Source organism: Corvus hawaiiensis, chromosome 1, assembly GCF_020740725.1.
Source record: "Corvus hawaiiensis isolate bCorHaw1 chromosome 1, bCorHaw1.pri.cur, whole genome shotgun sequence".
In the NCBI taxonomy this organism is placed as follows: domain Eukaryota; kingdom Metazoa; phylum Chordata; class Aves; order Passeriformes; family Corvidae; genus Corvus; species Corvus hawaiiensis.
In genome coordinates, this window is record NC_063213.1 from 34,211,356 (window position 1) to 34,238,471 (window position 27,116).

Consider the following 27,116-nt stretch of genomic DNA (forward strand, 5'->3'; position numbering starts at 1 on the left):
GCGGCGGCGGCGCCGGAGGGGACCCGCGCCCGCCTCGGCGCCGGGTCCATGCGGGGAGATGGCGGCGGGCCGGGCGCTGGCCGCGCTCCTGGCCGCGCTCCTGGCCGCCTCCGCGCAGCTGGTCCCGCGGGAAGGTAGGGACAGGGACAGGGATGGGCCGGATCCCCCCTACCCCCGGCTCGGTTACCCCTACCCCCGGCTCGGTTCCCCATCACCCCCAGCCCGGTTCCCCATCACCCCCAGCCCGGGCTCAGTTGCCCATCCCCTCCCCACCGCGCCCGAGGGGCTGCCCGGGCCGGGGGGACCCGCCCGGCGTGCGGCTGAGCCCGGACTCGCCTTAGTTGGCGGCACCGTAGGCGGGAGACTGGTGACTCTGCCTTTATCCCCGTGTCCTGCTGCTGATTTAATGACTATTAGTTATTGAAAAGAGGCAGGGGTGGTGGTGCGGATGGGATAGAATCGCATCCGTAATGTTTGTGCGGTGGGACATTTCAGTTTCAGCGCTTCTCCTCCGAACGCTCTCTTTTCTTTCTCTTTAAAAATGCTAACAAGATAAATTTGATCTTTACGTGCTCTCTTGGTGGGGTATTGAATATGCAAGTAACTTTACAAAGTCCTTTTCGCTGGAAGCCAGAGAGGCAGCTGAATTCTCTGTAAAGGGCAGAAGCTCCTAGGACTGTGTACTGTGTGAGATTGTGCAGTTGCCTGAGCTTTTCAGCAAAGAGAATATTATTTATGTAGAGCAATGGGTGAACTGTAGATGCAGGGAAATGGAAAGGTTTATATGCCCATCTGAGTCAGATGGTTTAATGCTCACTACCAGCTCTGCATCTCTTGAAATCCCTGGATGTTTGTTGCAATCCCCCTGTATCTAACCCTATGTTCGACCCCAAAAGAATTCCAGCTATGGACACAGGGACAGTGTGTGGTGTTTTCTCAATTTCCAAAGCTGCTTGATTGCAAAAAATGCCCATCCTCAAGACTAAACAGTCTGTTTCACTGCTATCAGTAGTCCTGTTAAAGGCTCTTGAAGTATGAGTCCTTATGTACAAAATAACTGGTGAGTTATTTGCAGTGACTATGAATTACTTAAAGAGTCTGATGTGAAATTTGTGCCTTTTTAATATTTCTATTACCTTTAACTACACTTCTACTGAAGTGGGGCTCAGGCCGTTACTATTATAAACAATGCACTCTAAATGTTTCCTGTGAAATTGGGCAGCCCTGAGGTTTGAGTTTCAAGCTGTGTAGTATTTTAAATAAAATATTTGCATTTAATGTATTGCCTCTGAGTTGAGTGAATAAAAGCAATTTGCCTCTTTAAGTCTCTTCAAAGGAAAAAGAAAGGATATTATGCTGTGGTTAATTGTGTTTTGTTTTCAGAGTAAACAAAAGTTTAAAACCTTAGATGGGTCAGCACTAGAAGCAGAGAAGGTAGACTGTCCAAGGATCTTAGCTTAATCTGGAGGAACTTGGGAGAGAGAGAGCTTGCCAACCACTGGCCTTGCCCTTTGGTAAATCCTGAAGTAGATCTTTAAAGCAAAGTTAGTAAGAGTGAAGTTGCACAAAACACCACTGATAGACACAGTGGTTTGCTGCCACTGATGGTGGCCCCTCTTCCTACGTCCTTCAGTCCCTTCCTTTCCAGCTGCATGCTTCTGCCTTCTGGTCTGTCTCCTGCACAAGCACCACCACTCCTGCGTGCCAGGTCCTGTGTCATCCTCTCAAACTCTCTAACGTGGTGCCTTCCTCCTCTTTGTGAACCCCCAGTTCCCCAAAAAAGGTGGCTCAGTCTCAGCCACACTGGCAGCATGGGTTGGCAGGCTGAAGGTTGTGATGATGTGAGTGGGACAGGAGAGGGAAATGGTGCCTTCCCGGGTTCGTTGGCACGTGAGATCTGGTGTGTCCTTCCTTCCAGTGGGAGCTGGTGTTGTTATTGCACAACCAAAACTGTTGGAACATTTCCCTGAGCAAAGGTTTGTCCCGAAAGCCCAAGAAAGCTCAGGTTAAGATTTTCCTCTGCACTCCTATGTAGTTTGTAATTTTTAAGGAGTTCTTGTTGCCCTGGTGCTGATGTTGGTACTGGCTCTGCTGTTGCTGTGTTTTGGCTGCCTCCCTTTCCTTGGTTGCAGCTTCCTCCCTTTCAGCAGGGCTGGGTTTAGCCTGGCTGTGCACATGGGGTGTGTATGAGGTACATGTGCCTCTTCTTGGGGAGTCGTGATGCCCTGGTGGGATGGCTACAAATTTTGGTGTGCCTGTCTCTAAAGCTGTCTCTTGTCATCCTTGATGAAGTTCCTTCTCCCCTCTCCCTCCACCCTCTCCCTCCACCCTTTCCCAGCAGGAACAGTATTACAGTGATGTTCCTGTAGGAAGGTGTAGGTCAAGCGTGGCTGGTCACATTGTCCTCAGAGGAGCTTGTGGGTTTTCTTGAGATGCAACTTAATGCGTAAAGTAAATTATCAAATGAAAGATTGGTTCTAACTTATAGCTGGAAAACTACAGAAAGAAGTATTTGGTGTGATAGCTGTGCACAGACGTGGGAGTGTGAACAGAGTATTGCTTATCTGACCTTTGAAAATGTGTTTTCCAACTGAAAATGTTTCTTTGAGGCACTAATAATGAAGTTAATCAGACTTTTATGCTGTCTTTGAAACATAAACAAACGTTTCAGGTTTAAAGTATCCTTATAAATGTGATAAAATCTGCATATATATTCTGGGCTTTGTCTTTAAAATGTCATTGTTATAATAAGTGAGTTTAGAGATAGTGCCGTGTTGATTCTTGCTCTACCCTCCAGTTACCTTTTTCTTGGCAACTGACTGATTTGAGTCACACGTCAGTCTTAACATGTAAAGCTGCTTCATTTAATAAAATAAAAACCCCTAAGCTGTTAGCAGGGTCTTTCTGCTGCTCTGACAGAATATAAATAACTGCCCTGTTTGTTCTCCTCTGAAAGTCAGTGGAAACTGGATTATTTCCAATCTGAATCATTCGATTGAGACCTCTCCTTTTAAGACTACAGCAACGTATATGTGTTGAAACTTTTTTTTTTTGCTTGCCTCATGCCATTATCAGTCTGGAGTGCTAACTTCTTACTCTCTAGAAACTAATGTGTTTATAGTAAATTATTTATAGTGTGTCCCAGTTCTGGTACTACTGCCTTAAATTCTCCACCAGAAAATACCCTTAATTTTTTTTCCCCCCACAGTTCCAGAACTTTGTGTGTTTGAGATGCTTGTTTTTAAGAGGTGAGCCTTGTCTGTGTATATTTTTTGTTCATCTATAAGTCTGAAGGGATGTAGAGGTAATGTGAAGGCCTGAGTGGGTGCGTGAGGAGGTGGGAACATGAAAATATTTGAGGATTAATACACTGAGCTGACGTTATTGTCCACAGCAGCACAAATGACCACCAATTTGAGTGCCCCCCCAACTAGAGATCCTCAGCAAGGTTGCGATCTCTGGAGCTGTGTGAATGAAGTTTCTCCAAGAGCTGTACTTTTGGTCCTGGGCTTACTCATACGCTGAACTGGAAACACGAACAAATAGCAGCCCTTTGGCTACAAAGTGGCCCAGGAGAGAAGAAATGGGATGTGGTGAGCCAGCTCCTGAGCCTGGCTCCTTAGGTAGCTGGCGTCTTTTTTGTGCCTGGGGTTGTCATTTGGTGCGGTGGCTCATCAGCCAAACAATAATTAGGGGAAAACGTGCTGAAAAAGATTACTTTTTGGCACTGGCTCAAGGCAAAAGACTAGTCAAGGGAGAGACAAGGTGAGAGAATTGGAGTCTGCTGAATCTCATGTCCAGAGTAGCACCATGGACCTGTGACATGGACGAAATTTTGTTAGCTAGAAAGTTGTCCTCCTCTCATTTTTATTACAATTCTGTGTGTTGTCCTGCTATACTGCAATGAGTTTCTAGATACAAATCAGGGCTTGCTCTATGAAATAAGGGAAAAACCTTTCCCCTGCCTGATGTCAGATATCATTTGGGTCACTTGTGCTCAGGCTTGTTAATTGTTTATAGGAAATATCTATAAATAATGTTGGAATAGAAGAAAAAGTAGGAGAAAAATTACTGAAAAATAATCTGACCTCTTGAAATATGTAATAGCAGCTGCGGTATTTACATAAGTAAATGTTTCTGGGGTTTGGTTTATTAACGTAGCCCTTATCACCTAGCTTAATTGATATTTATACAGGCATATGTTAAATTAAAAGCTTTGTGATCCACAGCTGCCAACCCCTCAGTCTTAGGCAGAGGCTGAACAACTCTGCACTTAGTGCATTCCAGAAATATTTCAAATATGAAATAGCATGAGGAGCCATCCTGTGCTGAGAGCAAAGTCAAGATACTTTTGGCTTTACCTGTGTTAACTAAAGCTATGGGTGACAGGAGCATGGTGTGTTTGCAGATTAGTGTAGATCATGGCTGAGTAGCTCCTTTTTGTTCTTCACCAGTTTCTCTGTATTGATCACATTCTCATTTGCTTTTTGTAGTTGCTGATGGCAAAACATGACCTTTTTCAGGTCCTGGGCAGTGAGAGATGAATGGTAGAGAAGAGCAGTGAATGTGTGTGGAGTGGTACCCCTTTGTGTTGTGGCCAGGGCGGGATCAGTGGTGGTGCTGGGTTATTCCTGGGGCTGTGGGGGAAGCAGGGGCTGCTCACCACTGCCATCAGTGGGCTGTGCCGCTGAGCTGAGCAGTAGTTCTCTTACAGCAGCCAAGCCCTCCTGCTCTCTTCTGGGTGCTCCCTGGAGGTCTTCCTTTGGATGTTTTCTGGTTTTGGTGTCCTTGGAAGGGCTCCTAGAAAGACTCAGCTGCAGCAAAGCGTGTCAGGCTAGAGGATATGGGGAAAATGGCCTTGGATGCCAGTTTTGATCTAAATGAGCTCTTTTTTGGGCTACTCTTGTAAGCTTCTGTTAAAATATTTTTTTAAATCTGCACCTTTAGTAATTTCTGTAATTTATAAACCTTTGCACAATTGGGGGAAAGAGTAAAGACGTCACTTTAACACAAAGCACTTCCACCAGTTTCTGGGACAGCATCCAACTCACTGATGCTGCTCAGGTGTCTCTATCAAGCCTCAGCTCTGGAGAGGACAACACACCCACTGCAGCACGGGTTGGCTTGTTGGAACCAAACCATTAACCAGTTCCTGAAGAGCAGCTGCTGACTTTTGGTGCTCTCTTAGTAGGATTCAGCCAACAGAGCCGGGTCACCATCCCTTGATTCATAAAACTCGAATCTCTTGCAGATGTTACTGTACAGTTTCTTCTTGCTTCACATCTGCTTGTGCCACCAGGGCGTGAAGGAAAGGACGTGGGCTGGGCTGTGCTTAGTAAATTGTTGGCTGCTGGTTTTTATGTTAGAGCAACATCTTGAGTTTCTGTATTGGCTGGTGACAGAGGTGAGGATTTGCTGCCTGCAGCAGGGCCTGCCTGGTGTGGATGGTATTGATGTGGCCTCCTGGAAGACCTTCAGCTGAAGAATTGTGCCATAGTGTCTAGTAGATATGCATTTCAGGTATGTTAGTAAGATCTAGTCTGCCTGTGAGTGTAGATTTTTTAATCTATCTCCTGTACAGGGGACAAGGTCTCTACTTTGCCTGTTCTATTGGACAACTTTTAACAACCATCCACAAGGGTGCAAGGAGGCAGCCTGCTTTGAGCTGTGCCTTTTGATTTCTTGGGGAACAAAGTGAGTGTGGTTACTTGATGTTGGATCAAACTCTTATTTTGGGAGGTACAATAATGCTGGCATTTTGGAGTTGGCTTTGGCTTTTCTGAGTCTCTGGCTGTGAGACATTAGCATAAGGAGAGAGCCAGCTTTGAGGAGTGGAAAGGGATGATCTGGAGTTTCTCAGAAGTGAGAGACGGCAGGATGTTTAGCGTGGGAGGGATCCCTGATTGCGAAATGTGCTTTTACACCTTTGTTAACCAGAGCCAAGACCGAAGAGCTGCTCAGACATGCTCCGAGATGTTGTCCTCTTGCTGGCTTAAATCAAGGTAGGGAAAAAAACTGTGCAAGCAAACACCCCTTTGATCAAGGGAGGCTCTTGCTGGGACCTGTGTGGTGTCAGTGTTCCTCGAGCCAGTGTGACATTTTCTCATCAAGCCGTGCAGACCCATGTGTTGAACATTCTGTATGTTGTATGCAAGCTGGTGATCAGCTCATACACGGTGTTTGATGAGCTCTCCATCTCACCTCTACAGAAGCAGCAGCACTTCATATCTGTAAAATAATAGTTAAGAAAAGGCAGCTCAGAGTCAACACTTTTTCCCACTTGTGGTGAAAAAAGCTTCTTTTAAAAAAATCTATTACACGAGTTATATGAGTGTCTTAATTATCTTTCAAAAAGGTTCTAGAGAAAGGGGTAGAAGTACAGAAATGTATAGTTGTTCGGGGCTTTTCGCCCAGTTATTTTAAATCTGAAGGGACTTTATTCCTGTTACAAATTAATGAATTAACAACTTTTGAGTGAGCAGCCTTGTTGGCCTGGGGTGCTGACAGATCTTCTCGGGTGAATTGTGCTGGAATAGCTTGTAACATCACTATGCCAGTAGTGTCTACCCTTCCTGATGAGGAGAGAAATGTGTGACATCCCGCCTGCTTTGCATCCCCATCCTGGCTATCAGTTTAAACAATTCAGTGAAGATTAGGGGGCAGTACTGTGATGGCTGAGGAATGGGTATTCTCCCCCAGGTGCCCTCTCAAGGTGTGTTTACCACTGGCATAATAGCAATTGGCAGCATCTATTTGTAAGAGTTTACAAGCTTTGCAGATTTTATCACTGTAATTTTCTGGGTGATTCCCTTAAAGCAATCCTTTCACAAAATATGGACCTCATATCCCAGGCAAATGTGGTGGTGGAAGACAGGTCCAAATATGAGGAGATAATCATGTAATGTAGATAATAGTTTACCTTTTAAATGTAAACAGAAAACCTGGTTGGTGTACAAAGTCAAACAGAATTTCAGCAGCTTGCAGCTGAAGAGGAAAGGTTGGCTGCAGTTTGTGATGGTGCTTGTGATCCCCTTTTTGCTGCTCACGGCACTGTTCAGGAGGTGAGAGGAGTCCAGGTGTGTGGGTCCCTGACTAACTTTGCTAAGGGCTTGAAGAATGTGAAGGCAGTCACCTGGATTACATTGCAGGTGAGACTGGAGGATTGAATGATGCTTGGGCAATTGGGTGCTGCAGCTGAACTGGAGAGTTGGACTCAAATTGTGAAAGAAGTTGTTAATAACACAGGTGCAAAACAACTGAGTTGGCAAAGCAGGGAGATGTTTACTCTCAAATATTTTTTGACGTGTTTTTGGCCAATTTGAGTGAACTGTGCAGTGAATTGTGTTGGAGGTGATGCACCACCACACTGAGTTACTGTGTTGTACCCCTTGCTTCCCACCCCCTTGCCATGACTCTTGCAGCAGATTATGTGTAGTGGAATAACCTCAGCAGGCTCTGAATGTACCTGCAGGTCAGCATCCCTGCAAGGGCTTGCAGGAGGCAGTGAGCCTGCAGGAGAGCCTGCCCAGCTGTAGAGGCACACAGCCTCCCTGTGCCGTCCTTGTTCCAAGCTGGTGGCACGATACACTGCAGGGAACGAGCCTGTTCTCTGAAGAGGTGTGTTGGTTATGTGGGTTCAGATCCCCCTGGGGCCGAACAGGGGTTTGGATACAGGTATTTCCTAATCGGAGCAAGTGCTGCTGCTACTCGTCTTGCACAGCAGCCCGGCTCCTCCAGCTCATGAATGGGGTCTGAGTCAGCTCCATCCAACTGGGTTTCGGTAAAAGTGGCTGTCATGGAACAAGCCCGTGATTTAACCGGAATGAACAAACCAACAGTTTGTGTACATAATTCTGGGATAAATTAACATCTGGGATTTTGCTGTGTGTTTTGTTTTCTTGGTCTGTCTGGGGCTTTTTTGATTGTTTTAATCCATCCAGTCAAGTCATGTGAAACAATCCATAGATCTTTATGGGTAAATTACTGCAATAAAATGCAGCTGTCAAGCCGAAACTGGTTGGACTCTGTTCTAGCTCCTGCTTTGTGTAGCAAGGCACTTTACCTAGCCATAAAAATTGCTGTTTTGCCAAGTCCTTTGCTTGTGCACACTTACACACACTCTCTGTGGGTGCCACTGCCCTGACTGCTCGCCAGCTGTCTTCTACATTGCACCCCCTCTTGTACAGGAAAAATGTCCTTTTGGCATTTATATGTACATGTTACAATAACTATGAGATTGTCAGATGCAAACACTGTGAATAAATTTAGGCTCAACTCTCTGGAGTAATCGAACTTGTTTTACACTATGCAGTTTGCTTCTAACCCCAGTGGGAGAGCTCTGAGCAGTAACATAGAAGTTTGGAAATATCGTACTGTTGAGAAAAAGCTGTGCTTGTGCAGAGAGGGGCATTACTCTAGTGATAGAGGGATGCTGTGATGACACGACTCTCATGAAGGCATGTTCTGAAATGAGGATGAGCAGTAGAAAAATCCAGTTGTGGAAGGGAGGGTGCAGATTGAGATAAGGGCAATTGATGAAATATCCAAGGGAGGCTGCAAAACTGTAATTGCTTAGAGGAAGAAAGAATAGGGTGAGATCAGCTGTCTGCATCAGCTGTGAACCAGCTCGGGACTGGAGGCTTTACCTCCAACTGAACGATATCATTGTTGTATAGACAATGAGATGAGATGCAGCTTGGCAATGCTGCCTCTTGTTGGTTTGGATATCCTGTGTGTCATCCCTGTGCAGCAGCAATAAGGCATAGGAATTGTTTCTTTTCAAGACGTGTGTCCGGTTACTGGTAATCCCAATAAAAAGGCATGCAGTGCGAGTCATAGACAAAGACAGAGTAGTGTGAATCATGAGTAGACTCACTCGTCTTCATAAAAGCTCTCCAATAAAGGTGCTCTTTAAGTAGTCTCTCTATTGTGCTGCTCATGTGTGGCTGTAGTTTGGAGGGTTTTAGCCATTTGTTCATTTATTTTTTAGTAACTTTGGGATCACTGGATATACTTTCTGCATGATTCTATTATTCTGCTTTTCCTATTAGATTTGATAGTCTAATGCAGCTTAGCACACCCCTAGCAGCTGGCTGCTGTTGGCATTACAGCACCGTGCTCTTATTTCTTGGCCAAAATTATTTTCTGTGGATTTTCATCTGTGCAAGCTGTTTGTTTATGTGCTAAAGGTGTCTGTTCTCCTGAGGGCTTCTAGCAGGCAACTTTGCTGGCCTAATTTGGTATAGATCTGCATCATTGTTGGCTACTGCTGTGATGATGTATTGATCATTGAAAACATTTCTGTGATTTTGGGCAGGTCCTATTTAGGAAAGCTGAGGAATGGGACAAATCTATGCTGGAAAACTATATTGAGCTGACAAATATCTTATATTCTTGCAGAGGGATCAAGTGAAGAACGATTATATGGTCATGAAGTCAGCAGGAGGAGGGGGAAGGAGGGAAAAAAAGTCCAGGCAGCAGAATTTGGGTCTTTCCAGGGTTGGGGAAGATGATACTTTGTTTTGACCCTTGTAGGAATGCTTTGCTTATTTCAAAATGTTGAAAATTTCTGTTCCTTGGTTTCAGCTCAGGGTGTGTATTCGTTTTGATTTAAAACTAGTCATGTGCTTAAAACTATGCTTAAACTTAATCTTCATGACTAAAAATTAGAGCCATGTGCCAGCATGTGGTGCAGGAGTGCTGGCTGTTGGTGGTCCTGGACCCTGTCCTGCCAGGTTTGCCATATGGCTCTGCTGTCCCAGGGATGGGGAAAGGAACAGTGATAAGTGTTTGACCAGAGAGTTAGGAACAGACTTTTTAGTAATATTTGTAAACTTACAAGATGACTATGACAATTACCATGTGCAAGAAAGAAGTCTCTTTTGTCCATAGTTATTAATTATTTGGTTTATGCTGTTAACGCTTCATAGCTGGGTGACTTAAACATCGGCAAAATGATGACCATCATGGTCAAAGGTATTTTGTGCACTTAGTGTTATAAATAAAGACCCCAAGAGAACCCAAAAAGAATCCAGTAGTATGGGAAATAAAACTCTGGGCTAGGTTGGAAGTAGTTGTTTCACTTTCTCTTCCGGAGACTGCTTCCTCCTGAAGAATGAGGAAGAGCAGCACTGACTGCTTGCTTGGCTTTACTCTCTTCCCCACCCCATGGACATTGCCCCTGCAATTGTCCCCTGTGTGCTTTGAAGGTCATTGTACAGGCAGCTCCCAGGCTACACCATCATCTTTTTTATTTCCTCGGGAAAAACCACTGCAAAAGCATTTCTAAGGCAGAAACCCAGGTGTAAAGTGTGCCAGCCATTGGAAGAGGCAGGAGAATTCAGTGTAGGCTCTCAGGTCAGAGAACTGTCCCAGCACTGAAAAGCTGTAGGAAAGTTACTCAGTGACCAGGTACTCACTAATGGTATTAGAGGGTTGTGTTTAAAAATATGTGCTGCAATTTGGCAAGCCTTGTGGTGTTTGAGATTTTCATTTAAAACCTTTGATCCTGGAGGCAAATAGGTAAGGCAGTTTCAAGGACTTGCTAAGTCTGTTGACCTCAAGATTGTGTAGAAAAGCTAGAAAGGCTGCAAAAAAGCTCAAGTCCAACAAAACTCAGATAAACACACGATGGGCTCTGTCTTTGAGTACTCTATTCTGCCCTACTTCCCCTAGCAGTTGAATTTTTGATGCCTGGTGTTGGCAAACCTGGAACAGTAATGTTTCCAGTGGCAGGGACGGACCATGCCGACTGCTCAGTCCCCAGGGCTTTTGCAAAGCATTGCAGTGAAAGTCTGGCCCTGCAAAACCGTGAAATTCCTGTAAAAATTAGGTTTTTGAACCTCTTTTCGATAGAACAGATGGTTTTTGTGTGAAATTGAGTCACTAATGCAATAAGCTGCTTTCAGCAGCTGCGATGACTGAGGTTTTGAGCTGGGTGGGTTTTTTTGTTGAGGGTCTCTGGTGTGCTCGTGTGCCATTAGAGGGCTCTGCTGATCAAAGGTTCCCATGGTGTGTTCAGCCCCGCTCCCCACAACCCCACCAGGTGAGTCCCTGCATGTCTGGGCTCTGACCAGCATCCTTATCACCCCTGCATCAGCAGCAGCTGACATGGACCAGACTGGTGCTTGAGGGATGCTGAGCAGTTGGACAGAGCCTGGGGCATCCTGCGGGTGTGTATGAGCCAGCTGCTTTCCTACACCTTCCTGACATGCTGCCTGGTAATTGGAATGGCTTCATGGTCTCCCTCAGGGCGCTGCTCTGCTGGGTTTGCCAGTGTAAATCTTCCTTCATTGAGGTTAATGAGCAAGAGGATTCCCAGCCTGGCATACGGGCAGAGCTTTGTCTTGCAGCCCTGTGTGATGTTCCACTCAAGGAAGAAATGTTTTTGAACCGAACTTGGGGTACCTTTATTTCTAGATCTCTTATGAATTTTTATATGTGTGATTTTTTTTCGTATGCACTGATAGCACAAGTGCTGTAGACACTGTGATTCTATCTTCCACACACTGAAATAAGGAAGGGAGAACAGTGAAAACAAGCAGCGGAAAACTTACTGACTGACCTTCTTCAGATTTTCACCTGGGGCTGGGGTATGGTTGACTTCATTGCAAACTTGACTTATTTTGGCTAGGGCTGGGCTCAATATTTGCTAAGCATCCAACTGAAGTTAATAATAGTCATGTTGGATGTCCAGTCAGTGCTCCCTGGTGTCTTATATTGTGTGTATATTTTTAGAAGACAGTCAGGTTTGAGTAATTTTTTTGATAAACTATTTTTTCATGAAGCTCTTTTTTTTTTTTTTTTTTTTTTTTTTTGATAAAATAAAAGAGTATTCAACTAGCAGTTTATTCAGTGGCTGCAGTACTTCCTGTGAGAGCTGCTCCTGCATCTGGCAGTACTTGAGGATAGGTTGAAATCTGTGAAGTATTTCCCAAAAGCTGTGAATCAGTGATAGTCGTGTCAGAGATGGAGAGGAGGTGTCCAAGCACACACAGTCTGTTTCAGGCCACCAGATGCCTTCTGTGGTGGTGAGGGGCACTGCACAGGCATCCTGTACCTTCAGGGAATGAGTTGTGAAGGGTGGGGAGGGTGAGAGAGGGCCCTGACTGCACATAAAAATATCTGTTGGTATGTGCTTTTGGTATTGCTGGAATACCTCATCTGGCCTGCAGTAATTGTTGAGTGGTACCCAGAGATTCACCTGTTATCATTGTTTGTGCTTAAAGTTGAAGCTCGTTTTTTGTTTTGGCTGCTGAATAAACTTCTTTGATTGAGTCATGACTTGATGGGCGCCTTCAGAAATGAAGCAGGCTGTGTGAAAACAGACTGAAAAGAAAAATCACGAGAACAAAAATTTGAAAGAATAGCTGAGCTACTTTTTAAGTGTGAAATAAATGACACTGGTGAGGGTAAACTGGAGCAGAACTGATTCTGCACAAATTCCCTGTATACCTCTCCTGGGCACATGCAGCAAGCGTGTTTTTATGTTGTCTGAGCTGGAAGAGAGAAGGTGTTTTCCATTGGTACAACACATGGGGTTCTTGAGAATGTAGATGCTAATATTCCCTTGGACACTGTGGCGTCTGTGGGGCTGTGTGGAGAGCCTGGTGTTATTCATACGTGCTAATAACAAAACACCTCTATTCTACGTATTTTTTCTTTCTTAGCTTCCTTTACGATCTCTCTTCATAAAGTGGACAACACCACAGTTACGATTAAACTGAGACCCGGTGTTTCACCAAGCTGTCGAATTCGCATTAAAAATGTCATCAGGTCTGACCTCAAGATAAAGTCTGGGGAGAATGTGACTTTTACCTTCACCTGTAGTACTCCAGAGAAGTATTTCATCATGGAAATTCAGAAAAATATTGGTAAGATACAGATTTTTAAATTTTTCCCTAGAGGTAATTTTCCTCCAGTAAAACCACATGCTCTTTTTCCTGCTGCTGTACTAAGGTATCTCCCATAATCTTAGGTAAGAAGAAATCTCTGAGCACTGATAAAAAAACCTTGAATTACTGCTACTACTATACAAGCTAAAGAAGTCTGTATTGCAGGTGGCAGAATTAGTGTTGACTTGGCTGTGTTGGAAACAGCTAGATGGCAGTTTGTTGCATCAGTTCCATGCTGCCTTTCATTTTCCCACAATTTATAAACCCATCAAAGAATCTTTTTACTCCTGTCAAAAGCCTCTGAACACTTATGATAATATATTATGCATTTGATGAACAGCTTGATTGTGTCTATAAGGACAACAGAAACATCGAAGACCTGCACATGTTTCTTTATATTTAATGAATATTATTGAAGTCAAGAAACTGTAAGCTCAGAAGTGTAACTAAAGCTTCTGCTTTGAATGTTATCCTTGGAGTATGTACTCTTTAACGGCATGAACACGTGCTACTTGTCATCTAGATCTCAAACTTCATTGAGTATTCAGTCTTTAGTAACATCTTCATTATTTTTGGGGTGATGTTCAAGGATAATTCTCTTAATGTTTTGGAATTTTATTCATATGATTCATGCAGATAGTAACACTCACTCATATATAGCTCATATATTTGCAAGACACACTTGTGATATTTCTGCTTTTGAGTTGAAGCCTAGATATGGATTGAAGTATAATTATTTTGAGTGTCAATCAATTGTTTGGATTTTTCAGATAAAAGTTTTTTGGGTTCCCCCCAGAATCCTGCAGTGGCAGTTCTTGTTGTTCATCTGGGCACCAAGGGAACAAAAATACAGTTCATGGCAAGCAGTAAGAAATTTAATGATGAATGATTTGCCAGAAACTCTCTGGGGGAGATGGGATAAAATGGATTCTCTAGACCTGTGATTTCCAGCTCACTTGGCACTGCATTTCTCCTTTTTCCCCATTCAGACTCTACCCTATTCACTAAATACCTTCTAAATTCTTCAGCAAACAAGGCGGAATACTAGAGACAATGAATCCCTTCTGTTAGTCAGCCTGACTAAAGCAGGTTTATCCTGTCTATTCTATGGGCTGGGAGTCCTGTTTGGAGACAAGCTGTGACCATGTGACAGGAGTGTCTTTCAGTGCGCATAGAAGAAAACTTAAGTGCAACATAAAAGTTGTGATAATAGCAAGGAAGGGGAAGTATCAAACTCCCCATTTAATGGAATGCTTTCCAGAGTGTATCACAGCTCTTCTCTCTCTGCCTTTAGACTGTGTATCAGGTCCATGTCCCTTTGGAGATGTTCATCTTTACCCACTGGGGCTACCTCGCCTTAACAGGACTTACATCTGGGATGTGAAGGCAAGTACAAAAGCTGGACTTGAGCTAAAATTTTCTACCCCATGGCTAAGACAGATTGAACCAGGAGAGACATGCCCAGACTCCATTAGCTACAACATCAACAGCTGTATTGATAAGGCCACAGTCAACATTGGCACCTTCTGCAGGAATGGCTCCGTGTCTCGTGTCAAGTTGCTGGGAGGAGTTGTCATGTCCCTGCATCTCCCGTGGCACTCACTTCTCACCACCTCAGGCTTCAACATAGCCAACAGGGCTTCCATAAAACGTGAGTACGGAGTACTGAAACTGCCTCCTGCAGATTGCAGCAAAATTTACTTCAACCTTTCTTCACAGTTACCCTTCCAGATTTGGTGCTGCTGTCCCTAACTCCCTTCCACTTCATCTTTTCTGGGAACTACTGTTGTATGATTTTTAGTTTGGTTAGATGGTGCACTTCTGTAGTCAAAATATCTTAGTTTGGTTGATTGTTAATTATGAAAACTGTTCTGTCTCTGGTTTTGGTGCACATTAATCATTTTAAATCTCTTTAAACTTCCTAAAACTTAAACATACCTGCTTTCTTGGTTTTGTGAGTTTTTGGCTAGATGAGACTAGGTAATATAATTAGAATGAGCCAGAGAGTTTTTTGCTGGTTGCAGTGTGTAGTGTAGTCTTGTTTATTTTTGAAAAAAGCTTCTTTAACTTCTGGAGCCTCAAACCAATGCCTCTCTTCAAGAGAGGAGTGTGGGAGAAGGGAAGCAGTGCATGGGAGGCACATGAGGCTGCTTAAATACATTTATCTGTTTCAACCTGCACAGTAACATAAACTGTTGTGTAATTATCTTCCTAAAACACCTGGAATATTATACAGCAATCAGTGGGTTACTTTGTGATCTCATGACAAATCTTGCTCTGTACTTGAATTCTAGTGTTGTTGCTATCAGTTATAAAAGAAACCTGGTCCAGGCTTGAGCTACTGGAACATGAGTGTTTTGTAATTCCTGGCACTCCTCACAGCTACGCATCATCACTGGAGCCCTAGAGTGGGACCATAATCTCTATGTACCCAACTTTACACTGCCGAGAGTTATCCCAAGATAAAGTGTCTTACACAGCCTGCACAGTTCACATTTGTGTTTTATTGTGCCTATTTGTGGCTCTTTGCTGGTGTGCTTTTGTGAGACTTAGGAGGTTTTTGTAAAGAGAGCTACATGCTGCTATAAAAGCTTGCCTCTTTTGTTTCCCAAAACCCAGTGAAGCAGAAGCAGTTATCAGGTTGAGTGTTTGCTCTTGCAAAGCCAGGCACAGGAATTAGGATCTCACCTTTCCCGATAATAAAGGCTTGTCTGTCCATGTGCTTGAAAGGCTAACCTGCTAAACTGAAAATGCAGTATTAATATATTCCTTACCTTTGCTGTAATTGAAGACAAAAGAATCAGCTCAAGTATATGTTTTAGTCTGAGTGTTTTGTAATAACCTAACCTGTAGTTGGAGTGGGTGATCTCACTGTCAAAATGAAAATTCTCTGCTTCTGGAGTGCTGGATATGCCAGTGTGTCTTCAGTAATTGGAACTTGTTTGTTATGTTGTGGTTCCCTCCCTGTTTTAGGGTTGTGCATTATTGAATCCACTTTGAAGGGGGAGTCTTCGATCACTCTGATGTCCCCTAACTACCCGCTGGGCTTTCCAGAAGATGAGCTCATGACGTGGCAGTTTGTGATTCCTTCCAACATGAGAGCAAGCGTGTTCTTCCACAACTACAGCCTCTCCAACTGCGAAAGGAAGGAGGAGAGGGTGGAGTACTACATCCCAGGCTCCCCCAGCAACCCGGAGGTGTTCAAGCTGAGTGACAGCCAGCCTGCCAATATTGCTGGCAGTTTCAACATGTCCCTCCAGGGCTGTGATCAGGATGCCCAGAACCCGGGCATCCTTCGCCTGCTTTTCCAAGTCGTTGTTCAGCTCCCACAGGTTGATGAGAGTAAGTACCTGCCTGCTCCTTTTGTTGCTTTTGCTTACAGATATCTGGACTGAGCACCACCAGGGAGAGAAATACTCTTTTGTCTTTGGTATCTCTCTGAGTTTAAGGAGGTTGCCAAGCAACACTGAGGCCTGTTTTACTGCCCTACCACTGGCCACCAGTGCAGCAAGGCAAGCAGCGATGCTGAAATTTGCAATTTGCAATGGAGTATTAAGTGCTGTTGTATTTTTTACACTGTAACTTATAAATGGAGACTCCTTTCCCTTTCCAGCACCTGAATCATGTAATTGAAAACTGCCTTTAACAGTTTTGCTTTCAGACATAAGACTCAACATTTTAAAGATCATTCTTAAAATGTGAGCCCAGTTTTCTGCTCCCTACATGAGCAGTTGCACTTAACAAGGTGAAACCCACTGTCATGGTAGGTAGCAAGATCTGTGGCATTAACTGGTGAAACGAGAGATGTAAAATTGTCTCCATATTACTAATGGCATCAATATGCATCTTTCCTTCCTTTCTTCCTTCCTTGGAGTTTTATTTTACTTCCTAGAGAAGGTTGAACAAGTGTGAAGAAGTCACATTAAACACAAAAGTTGTCAGTAAGGTATTCCAGTAATAATATCCCCTACATATTTGGATGTTCATCATTCTTTGGATTTCTTTCTCTACACTAAGAAAATAATTTTTTGTTTGTTTGTTTGTTTTCTAGCCCAAAATTCAGATTGGTGTAGCACAATGACTTGTAGTACCAGAGCATTTCTCTAAAAACAGAAATAAAAGGCCTGTCTAGGTAATGAGCCATGGAGGTAGTGATTTAGCCTCTGACTTCGCAGCTCTGACCTCAGTTCAAGGTGGAGGTTGATAATCAAGGTTCACTCACTGCAGGAGAGCAGGTGCAGGAAAGTCCACACTTGACTGCCACTGTGTCAGGAGCTACTTAGAGGCTTTCTAAGTAATTTTAGAGAGAATAAGGTTTGAATGGCTTGTGCCCTGAAGTCACATATCCAAAAAGGATCTGTAGCGTCTCACTGTTACAATTCTTTGTTCTTTGTCTGTCTAGCCTGGCTCCACTTATGAACAGCAAATCCTCACAGAATTGTTGTTAACAAAGTTGTGTTTGCTTACATTTACTGCGTGTTGCATCTTGGAAGCTAGACAGAATGAAAACATTATATTCAGTTAATCAGCTTTATCTCCCTTCTACTTTGGAAAGCAGAGAGAATTTTAATATATTTATGGCCGGTAGACAAGACGATAATCACCTAAAAAATTAAAAACAGGTTGTCATTCTGTGAATGAAATGCAAGTAATAAACCACTTGGATTTGAGGGACAACAGTGGTTTCTCTAGGGATTTTATAGAATTCCATGATTGATTTTGTAGTTATGTAAGTTCCATCAAAGATTCAAATTCAGCCCTCAGGTTGCCAACTGCAACATTGCTCTTATTAAAAATGCATTGGTATCTGCGTATTCTCAAAGCTTCCCAAACATTTGGGTATTCCACAGCTGTCTGTGGTGCTTGTCATTAAATAAGAAGAAAATACAGCTCTTTCCAGTCACAATAACTTCTTGATCTAACTCTTCCTGTGTTTAGCTGCTGCAGGAAAAAACATTCTGAAAAATGATAACCTTGTGGTAGGGGTCCTAGGTTATGCGCTTGGTTGTGCCAATGGCTTGGATAATTGCATTTGACCACTTGCCTTTTTGTGTGTCTGATTTCCCACACAGGAGAAAGCTATTTTATTCACCTTTTGTGTAGGACTTTGTGTAGGACTCTGTAGCTAAAGCTAAAACCTGAAAATGAAGAGTAGTAATAGAGTATGTGTGTGTATGTGTGTATATAGGTACACTGCTTTTTCCCCCCCTCTCCTTTGTAGAATCATTGAATGGTTTGGGTTGGAAAGAACCTTAAAGTTCATCCAGTTCTAAACTGCCCTGCCATGGGCAGGGACACCTTCCACTAGACCACCTTGCTTTCTTTGACATCAGAGAGAGGTGCCTTATTAACAGCACCAGGATGTTGTGTGGATCCAAAAATCTATCTTTCCACGTGATAGTCAATCTTTATGAACTACACTTGCATTTTTTTCTCTTTCCTTCTATTTTCTCCTTCCAGATGTTCCGAATATTTGCTGTAACAGCTGCTCATATAATGGGGTGAGAAGAGGCAAAGGAGGTTCTGGTTCACGCTGTGCTTCTTGCCTGTAATTGCTCTTGGGTGTTTTTATTGCAGATGTCACCCATCTGGTCGACCTGAGCAAGGAGAAGAACATGACTGTGACAATACACTTGGAAGGGTGGCCCAGCCAGATCCCCCTTGTGTCTGAACCCGTATGCCTGATCTGCAAGGATCCTCGCACCTGCGACCGTGTCTTGACTTTAGTCTCTGGTGCTGTCTACAGGATCTCGTTTCTGTGCAAGGACCTGTCCCGCCTGAGGATCACGGCTGAAAAAGGCATAGGTTATTATTACAAAAGTGCCTTAATGCTGGTTCTTAGGGAGTGCTTTTGCATGTTTTTCCCCAGGGGTCAGCCACATCGTCTCACTCACTTTGGCTTTAAATGGATTGATGTTGGAAATGAGGTGTTGGCCAGCTGGGAGATGGGTACAATGAATCTGGAGGTGACCTTGTTCAGTACATCGTTCTACCTTTAAGAACAGAAACTGCGTGGCTGTTCCTAGAAGGGGAGAGGTAGAAGTCACCTAAGAATCTTCTCACTGCAGATTATGGAAACAGAGCCAGAGAGCCATCAATCTGCCCATGAAAATGCAGGAACAAGGTTGCCATCAGGAGTGCATCTTGTGCTGCTTGTGTGTCCCCTTGATGTAGGACTTTCCCAAATGCTTTCAACTAAGGATAGAAAAGAGATTTAAAGTATCCGTACCTTGACTAGTCTGCAACAGTGTCCCAGTCAGCAGGTATATCTTGAGTGAGGGACTTGGAATCTGTTTCTGTTTGTTTCTTTGGTGTCCTGCACCTGTAAAATAAAGCTCTTTAAGTACAAACAGTACACGTTTGGGTAAAGGTTACTAAGAGTGGATATTTTCTTAGGTAGATGCTTATCTGGGTCTGTAATGCAAACCTGACAGTACTCTGTGTGTGCCCAGGTATTTCCTCTGCAAGAAATACCCAATCCTTGGGATTTTTTGTTTTTGCAGGCTGTATGGATATTCGTTGGTGTCAGAGGAAGGTCTATTCCCTTTCAGTGCCCAAGGCTATTACCCGATTGCCAATTCAACTGCATAAGTTTATTTGGAAGCTCTTGGCTACTGATCTGATTAATGTAGAAATTACATCTCCGACCTTGAAACTTCGGCAACATGTCCCAGAGCAGAAGTGCAACACAAGCTACAGTTACAGCATTGTTAGTGCCACCCCAGAGACTGAGCTCAATGTTGGTGTATTCTGTCCTGGTGGCTCTATTGAAAAGATTCAGATGAGGAATAATATCACCATATCCTTAAAAACATTTGGTAAAGGATTCATCAATGAGTCTATCCCTCAGGATCTGAAAATGTCTTTTGTGCCACATATTAAAGGTAAGGTAGTGGGTTTTATACTACTTTGTTGTACAGTGATAGATCTCTCAATAGGCTTATTAAAGCACATCTGGTTAAACAGAAATTAAGAGTTCAATTCTATAGCAGTGGCTCTAGGACTAGACTCTAGAATCAGTCTTTATCTGAACCAGTGATGTGGTTTATTTCGGGAAGAGAGAAGGAGCTTTGTATTCCAGGTAGTGGATTGTTGATTGTGGAAATTCTGCAGGTATGTCTGTGTTTATTGTGATAACACTGATGTGGAAAAGGACGATAATTATCAAAACTAAGTTTTCTTGTCTTTTTTGCCTTCGCTGCAGATGAGTGCACATTCACTGTGAGTCCAAATCCAAAAGCTAAAGTTTACTTGCAGACTCCCAACTGGCATTATGGTTTACCTCCTTACATTTCCATATCCTGGTTCATCATTGTGCCCAGCAAGCAAACTGCCCGCCTCGGCTTCTCCAAGGACCGCATGGGCATTGCCTGTGAGACGGGCCGTGCCTACATCAACATAAAGGAGGAGACTCCGGGAGCAGAGGAGACCGTGCGCCGCGAGGACGAGCTCCTGCCTCAGCCCCGAAATATGCATCACAACTTCTGGGTGAACATCTCCAACTGTAAACCTGTGGATAAGACACAGCTGACCTTGCAGTTCTGGGTGACTTTTGCTGACAAGCAGATAGGTGAGTCCTGTAATGTCATGGTGGTTTGTGTTCTGCTTGTATCCTTGCTTGCCCTTGGGGTAACAGTAGTGGATGGTGGTCCTCCTTAGATGTGGGTAGTTTGTGAGTTTCCTGCCTTTGAAAACGTCTGTCCCTCAAAAACTCCCGAGAGTTTCAGCTGGGTACTTCTAGGAGCTGGGGAGCAAGGAGGGGTTTTAATGTGGTATGGTTTTTTGGGAGTGGGAGGTGTGTTTCCGAGTTTTCTTTCAGTAACACAAGCAATTGCAGGGATCGGGGTAGTAAGACTAGATTTCATTTTTTAAAAAGTTTTAATTTAGATTTTTTAATTGGAGATAACAGACAGAATGTATAATAAGATCAAGTGATGTTTTTCCCTTCCAGGGTCACAGACCTGGTGAACAACTTGGGATTTGATTATGCAAACTTATTCATCCAAGTAGTCCTCACTTTATGTTAGCAGTTCAATCAGTCTCATTGTTCACATGAGCAAGAAATCCTCCCTAGGACAGGTCTGACCATTTAATGGAGATTGGGCCCTGACTGCTAGCAGCAAATTCTGCATTCTTGTTCTCTTTCATCTCCTTGAAACATAAACAGTTTTTTAAAAAAAAAGATGAGGGGCATTTTTAGGCTAGGCTTTGCTTATGTAAATTTGCTTCACATTTGCACTTTCTAATTTTTTGATCTTTTTTCCCCCATTTTTTTAATGTATACTTCTTTTAAAGCATGAAGCATTTTTCTTTGCTCACGCATAGACTTTCCTAATCAATTTTATGACTCCTAGATAACCCCAGGTCAACACAACCTGTGCATTTCAGAGGAAAGGATGGTTTTGAGGGGAAGATGTGGAAATGTTACTATTTCTTCTTTTGAGTCTTTCTCTGTTTCTTTCTGTGGTTTCATCTCTTCCTTGCCTATTCAGCCAGAGATCTGTGAGGTGCTGTGGGTAAGTTTAGCAGTGCATGAACTGTATCAAATTCTTTGAGGTGGGTTGGTTGGTTGATTTGGTTATGCTCCACTGCCAGTAGTGAGAATTTGCTGTTGCTTGGCCTCCAACCTCTTGGAAATGGCTTGGCTTGTCCTGTGGCGAGCATGGTTTGGGAACTCCTGCTCTGCAGGCAGCTGCTATGCTTAGAAGCTCTTGACGGGTTCAAACCCAGACAGATTTCAGGAGAAAGCTGGGTGTTCTTTCTTCTGCTCAGTGTCCTTGTTCCTTGTCTGTTTGCAGACCTTGGAATCATACTTGCTGTGGTGGCCGGCGCTGGAGTTCTCACAGCGATTGGACTGACTGTGTGCTGTGTTAGGAAGAAGTAAGTTCATAATTCAGGATGTGTAACTTAGCAGTTCAAGAAGGCTTTTTGGGAGAACTTCTGGGCCCTCTGTTTCACAGGTTGATACAGATCCCTTGAACCAGGGTCTAAAGTATGAGGTCTGTAGTGTGACCCCCAGGAATGCTTCTTTATTCTAAATTGACTGACTTTAAGAACACAGCAGTCACATTACTTCAACCTGCAGAGCAGTGCTTACCTTGGCCTTAAGTGCAGGCTTTTGGCTGTACTGTGAATCAGGTGTTGGTTGGACCTCCTCAGCAGTCCCTGCCACATGAAATCCCAGTGAATGTGGCCGGTGCATGCGTGGCATTCTACTCAGGTCTTTGTTCAAACAAGCTGTGAGCTCACACAGATACACTAATTCTTTCATCCACACAGCCTCCAGCAGCTCCTGGAGTCCGCACATCAAGTGGGAGCATTTTTCTCTGAGATGAGCCCTTGGGGAGAGAAGTGGGTTTTGCAAAGCTTATGTGCAAAACATAAAAACATAAAAATAAAAAATTATGTTTTTACTCATACAAGCAGAATCGGAAGTCACTGATAGCCTAGGCTCTCTGATACATGTATGCTCAGTGCTGCCAAGGTGGTTGGGTCCTGAAGCTGTAGAGCTGGAAAGAATTTATGCAATATGGTGACTTGTGCAGTTAGGGGCACATTTTCCTGCCACACAGGAAAGACTTTACAAATAAAGGCTTAAAAGTCTTCAGTTCAGCCTTTGTTCTTTCCAATTTAGGGACAGTCACTCAGGAAAGCATAACGAGAAAAGTTCATTTGACTTTCATTTTGACCCACTATCTTGTCTTCAGTAACACTCAGCCTTGTTTTTGTGAGGATCTAATGGTCTCTGGGTCTTATTAATGCCAGTGGATGTTGTGGGACTCGGTACAGTGCACAGCCAGGATCCCAGTGCTTGGGAGACCATTGGAGTTAATCTTGCAAACTTCAGGATCAGCAGAGCAACAGTTGGTAACCAAATAATGTGAAGTTATTTTCTGCTCTGTTGAAAAAGCATGTCTAGTCTCAAGAGTTATTTTTCCCCAAATTGTGAGCAAAGCCTTTAATCCAGGTAGGCTGCCTGACACTGTGTGGCTGGGATGAGTGAACAGAAGCTGTTGTTACTGAGTTCCAGCACACCAGACGTGTTGTTTTTGACCTGTTTACAATTTCAACTCTGTAACAGGAAGAAGAAAACCCAGAATCCCATGGTGGGAGTGTACAATGCTAATGTGAATACCCAGATGCCTGGAAAAAAAGGCTTATTTGGGAAAGGGAGGCAAAACAACGAGTCTCATGTCTATGCAGTTATTGATGATGCTGTGGTCTATGGACACTTGCTGAAGGAGTCCAATGGCTCAGTCGCTCCAGAAGTTGATGTGTACCGGCCTTTTGATGGACCCATTGGTAGCTTGCCGCCTTCTCCACCTCCATTCTCCTTCAGAAAAGACATTAAATGCTCTTCTAACACCGAGGAGGAGCCTCCACCCCTGACGGACACAGACCAAGACACTTACACATTTGCTCATCAGAAATCAGGGCAATCAAAGGACAGTGGAGATGCCAATGAAAAGGATAAGGGAGATACAAACGTGCCCTTGCTGGAGAATAAGGAACAGGATGGTTTAGTGGAGTAATTTTATGCCAGGTATAGCAGTTTCCTGTGGAAATACAGGTGTAAGGACAGTGGCCTAGGAGAAAAACATACTGAAGAGGAATGTTATTTTTAAATACATTTTTATGTTGTTTTGTTTCATGTGTGTGTTTTCAGTTGTTTTTTGTCTTGTTTTTTTTTTTTTTTTTTTTTTTTTTTTAACTTCAGCTCTTGATAGCTTTCAGTTTTACAGTGAACACCTAGGAAACTCAATAGCAGTCAGGACTCTCCAGGACTGGTTGTGAAACAGGTGCCAAAGGTATGCTTCTGCTTTTTACTTTAAAGGCATCAGGAAAAGTTAATTCCTAACCACCAGCTTAAAACTGTGGCCATTGATAGTGGGGAGAGTATTCTGTCCAGTATTTCCTCCTCTCACAAGCCATTATTTGTCTGAGTGTTGGTTGGAGACTCCTAGAAGATGCAGACTGCATCACTGTTTCAAGGCAGCTCCAGGTTGCACATGTCTCAGCCATCTGCTAATATCTGACCAAAGGTGGGGACACTGTGCTTTCCATCACTTGCAGCTTGAAAACCCATCATATTTAGCATGCCAGTGGCTATGTGAGTGTAGTGAAAGACCAAGAATGCTGCCTAGAAGAGCTCCGTGCCTGTAAATCAGTGTGATCACTTGAGGTTGGGCTCTTCTCCTTCAGAAGATAAGTTATGGGTTTTCTCTAATTTTTGACTGATGTTCTATTTGGATTGCACCATGTGAGCTTACACCAAAGACTATTTTCTTTGCTCTTTTACAAAAACAGTTTCAAAAGTCTAAACCAATTTGTGCTTCTGTTCAGGTGCCTGTGATATTCACATTTTACTAATACCTTGCACTTTTGGTTCAAGTGAGAGTAAGGATTCAATAAAGAAATAATGATGTGGTCGTTCAGCTGTTAACTAGTGCTTTTCACTTCACCTGTTACATAAGTTTTAAAATACAGGGTAAAAAAAATTGTTTCCAGTAGTTGGTGTCTCTTAAATGTGAAGAATGAACCCGTAAGAAAAGCCTAGATGTTTTAAATTTTTTTTGTGTATCAGTCTGAATTTAGCAACCATGTTGTTATGATGGTGGGGACAGTTCTTGACTTCTGGCAGAACTTACACTTCAGTTGTCTAGCTGCCCCTGAAAGGCATCTCTTGAAATCTGGGGAATAAAAGGTCTCATTTTAAGTGCTGTAGTTAGCATGCCCCCCAGTTTCTGTGCCTTTTACAACACGAGGGTCAGATCCTTGTGGCTATATGAATGAAGTTTCCTTTTATATACAAACATCTGTCTTGTCCAGGTGTACAGTTTACTGAGGATGTTTGCAATTTTGTGTGCAGCGCTAGACTCAATGATTGGAGAATTTATCTCCAAATATCTTATGGTGACTGTTTCTTGCCTAGAGATACACAGAGGTTACATGAAATGTTTAGACAAGTGTTGCATGCAGTAATGTTAAACATATAATAATATTTTAAATGAAACTGTCTTTATTAGAAACCTTACTGTTTACATTCCATAAAAATGTGGATTTCTTCCTGTATTAAATATGCTGGCATTGCTTACTGACTATTTAGTTGGTCAAGTGTTTGTATTTAACAGTGTGTACCATTATACTGCTTGGACCACTAGAAGATTCAGTAAAAAGTCATACCTGACACAGTTTGCTGTAGTATATATCAAAACACATGCCAGCTGAAAGTGCCTTTTAGTTGTTCCAGGTATCTTCCTGCTCATTTTTATCACATTCACTACAGAAACGTGTATTCCTCGACCTCTGGCTACTCACTGGGATCACATATTTCAAAGTGTACTGGGTCATTTTGATGTCATTTGAGAACTTGAAAAGATTTCTGCAATACTGGTATCAGTTTTTCTCAGGTAACTGAATTGCCAAAACCATTTTCTGTCGGCGTAGTCCAGTTGTGCATTTGTCTGGGCAACATTCCTCAGTTCTGTTTTATTGAAAAGTAGTAAGTCTGTAAAAGAAATTCAAGGCTTTCTCATCCCTCCAGCTCAATTTCTGCAGTTCCTTAGATGAAATTTTTAGTTTATGTTCCTTCTAACCAACTGAGGAAAACATAATGGAGGTTGGGCTTTTGTTCACCTCTTGATCCTTGAGAATATGATTCTTGTTGACTGATACTTTTATGTATTCTATTTTAACTCAGCTTTCCGTGTGGCAATATAAACCTTAGTTTACAGATGTCTTCAGTCTGAGGCTGACTTTCACTGTGCTTATTTGGTATGTTTAAAGAAAGAGTTCAAGCACAGATTTCAGTTTGCTTTACAGTAAGAGAAGGTTGTGACTTAATTTTTTCTTTTTTTTAAGAAATAACTAAATTATAATGCTACTTCCAACTGGACTAACTAATGTATCTCCTGTGTGTGAACTCAGGCTGAACTATTTTGATGTCTGCCTGTTGGTGGCTATGCCATCACCCTAGACAATAGAAAGGGGTTTCTAGGGAACCTGGTTTCCTGGGATAATAAACTGCTATCTGTGCATGTCCTTATTCTTGCATAGCCAGTGATATGCTGTTAATGACTGTTTTTAAAGACGTGTTCAGATCATTGAGGAGAAGGGTTGTAAAATATTTCTGGATGTCATATAAAAATAAACAGTTCATCGGCTTCTCAGTAGGATGGAGATGTTTGTAATTTATTCATGCCCAACTGACAGATACAATTGAATTCAAAATTAATTTCTTTTCAGGGATAATAGCACATTCTATGAACAGTCCTTCCGCCCAGCAGTGACCCTTATGAAAATGTGTGAAGCCCATTTTGTTCCAAATAAAAGTTCATGGACTCAATACATACTGATTGCTCTTTTGGTTTTTATTATTTATTAATTTATTTATTTTGGGGCAAGTTTCATGCACATAGAAAATTATGTTTGCAACCCTTACTACCAAGGATCCCAGTAATTGCTGGGGATGGGTCCTAGGTTTAATTAATGAGATCTCCTCTTGGAAGGCGTGGGAAGTGCAGCAAGAATTGCCCAGTCTCTAGGCCCTCTCCAAAACTGCCACTTAATACAAATGTAAATGCAAGTGCTTATCATTTGTATCTTTACTACAATTGTGCCATCCTGGAGTAATTCCTTGGCAGTGGTTTTTATCTAAAAATGAAAATTTCTAAGTCTAATTAGCCATTAATTGAAAGGTGGGGGTCCATAGGAGGACAGAAGTTGCAGAACTCCTGGCCCAAATGTAATTTGCTTTTGAAAAGCAAAGAGAAGCTCAGGGTTTTGTTGCCCAAACTGGCAAAGCTGAAACGATACCTCCTGCTTCTTGGGCTTGAATTTGTAAGGTTTGGACAATCCTTAGCTATCAAAATACTCAGTAATTTCTTTATTTTTAAGCATGTTTGTGAATAGTCTAGTTAAATTTCCAGACAGATCCAAAGCCAAGTTACTATTTTGTTGCGTTACAGCATAATCTGTAGAGCACCAGTAGGAATTGAGAACATAATTTTTATTCTTGACACCAGATGAACAGTGAGACTTGAACCCCTTGACCCTAGGGAGTGAAAAAAATCATGTTACTCTGAAGAAACTACCCTGGGATACCTGTGAGTGTGACAGCAAATACATTTATTTAAGTCTGTGAATGTTTTGGGGGGAGCAAGGAGAGAGCAAAATACTGAATATCACTCATCCATGTGCACATCTTCACCAGCCAGCATCTAA

The 27,116-nt window shown here is 42.8% G+C and overlaps 1 protein-coding gene across 3 annotated transcripts; it reads left to right on the forward strand.

Annotated features, from left to right (window-relative positions):
* Window positions 1–26,242, forward strand: CDCP1 (CUB domain containing protein 1). Of its 3 annotated transcripts, none has more exons than XM_048299623.1 (9): window positions 1–134; window positions 12,669–12,872; window positions 14,188–14,544; window positions 15,867–16,235; window positions 18,471–18,698; window positions 19,397–19,777; window positions 20,098–20,463; window positions 21,386–21,409; window positions 21,692–21,774. In XM_048299623.1, the coding sequence occupies exons 1-8, from the start codon at window positions 59–61 to the stop codon at window positions 21,397–21,399; spliced, it is 1,995 nt and encodes a 664-aa protein (XP_048155580.1). In that variant the 5' UTR covers window positions 1–58; the 3' UTR covers window positions 21,400–21,409; window positions 21,692–21,774. The 3 variants fall into 3 exon arrangements, with proteins under 3 accessions (XP_048155580.1, XP_048155574.1, XP_048155568.1); XM_048299611.1 differs by lacking the exon at window positions 21,386–21,409 and adding an exon at window positions 22,975–26,242 and having other exon boundaries at window positions 3–134; window positions 21,692–21,773; XM_048299617.1 differs by lacking the exons at window positions 21,386–21,409; window positions 21,692–21,774 and adding an exon at window positions 21,248–21,378.
* The last annotated feature ends 874 nt before the right edge of the window (window positions 26,243–27,116 follow it).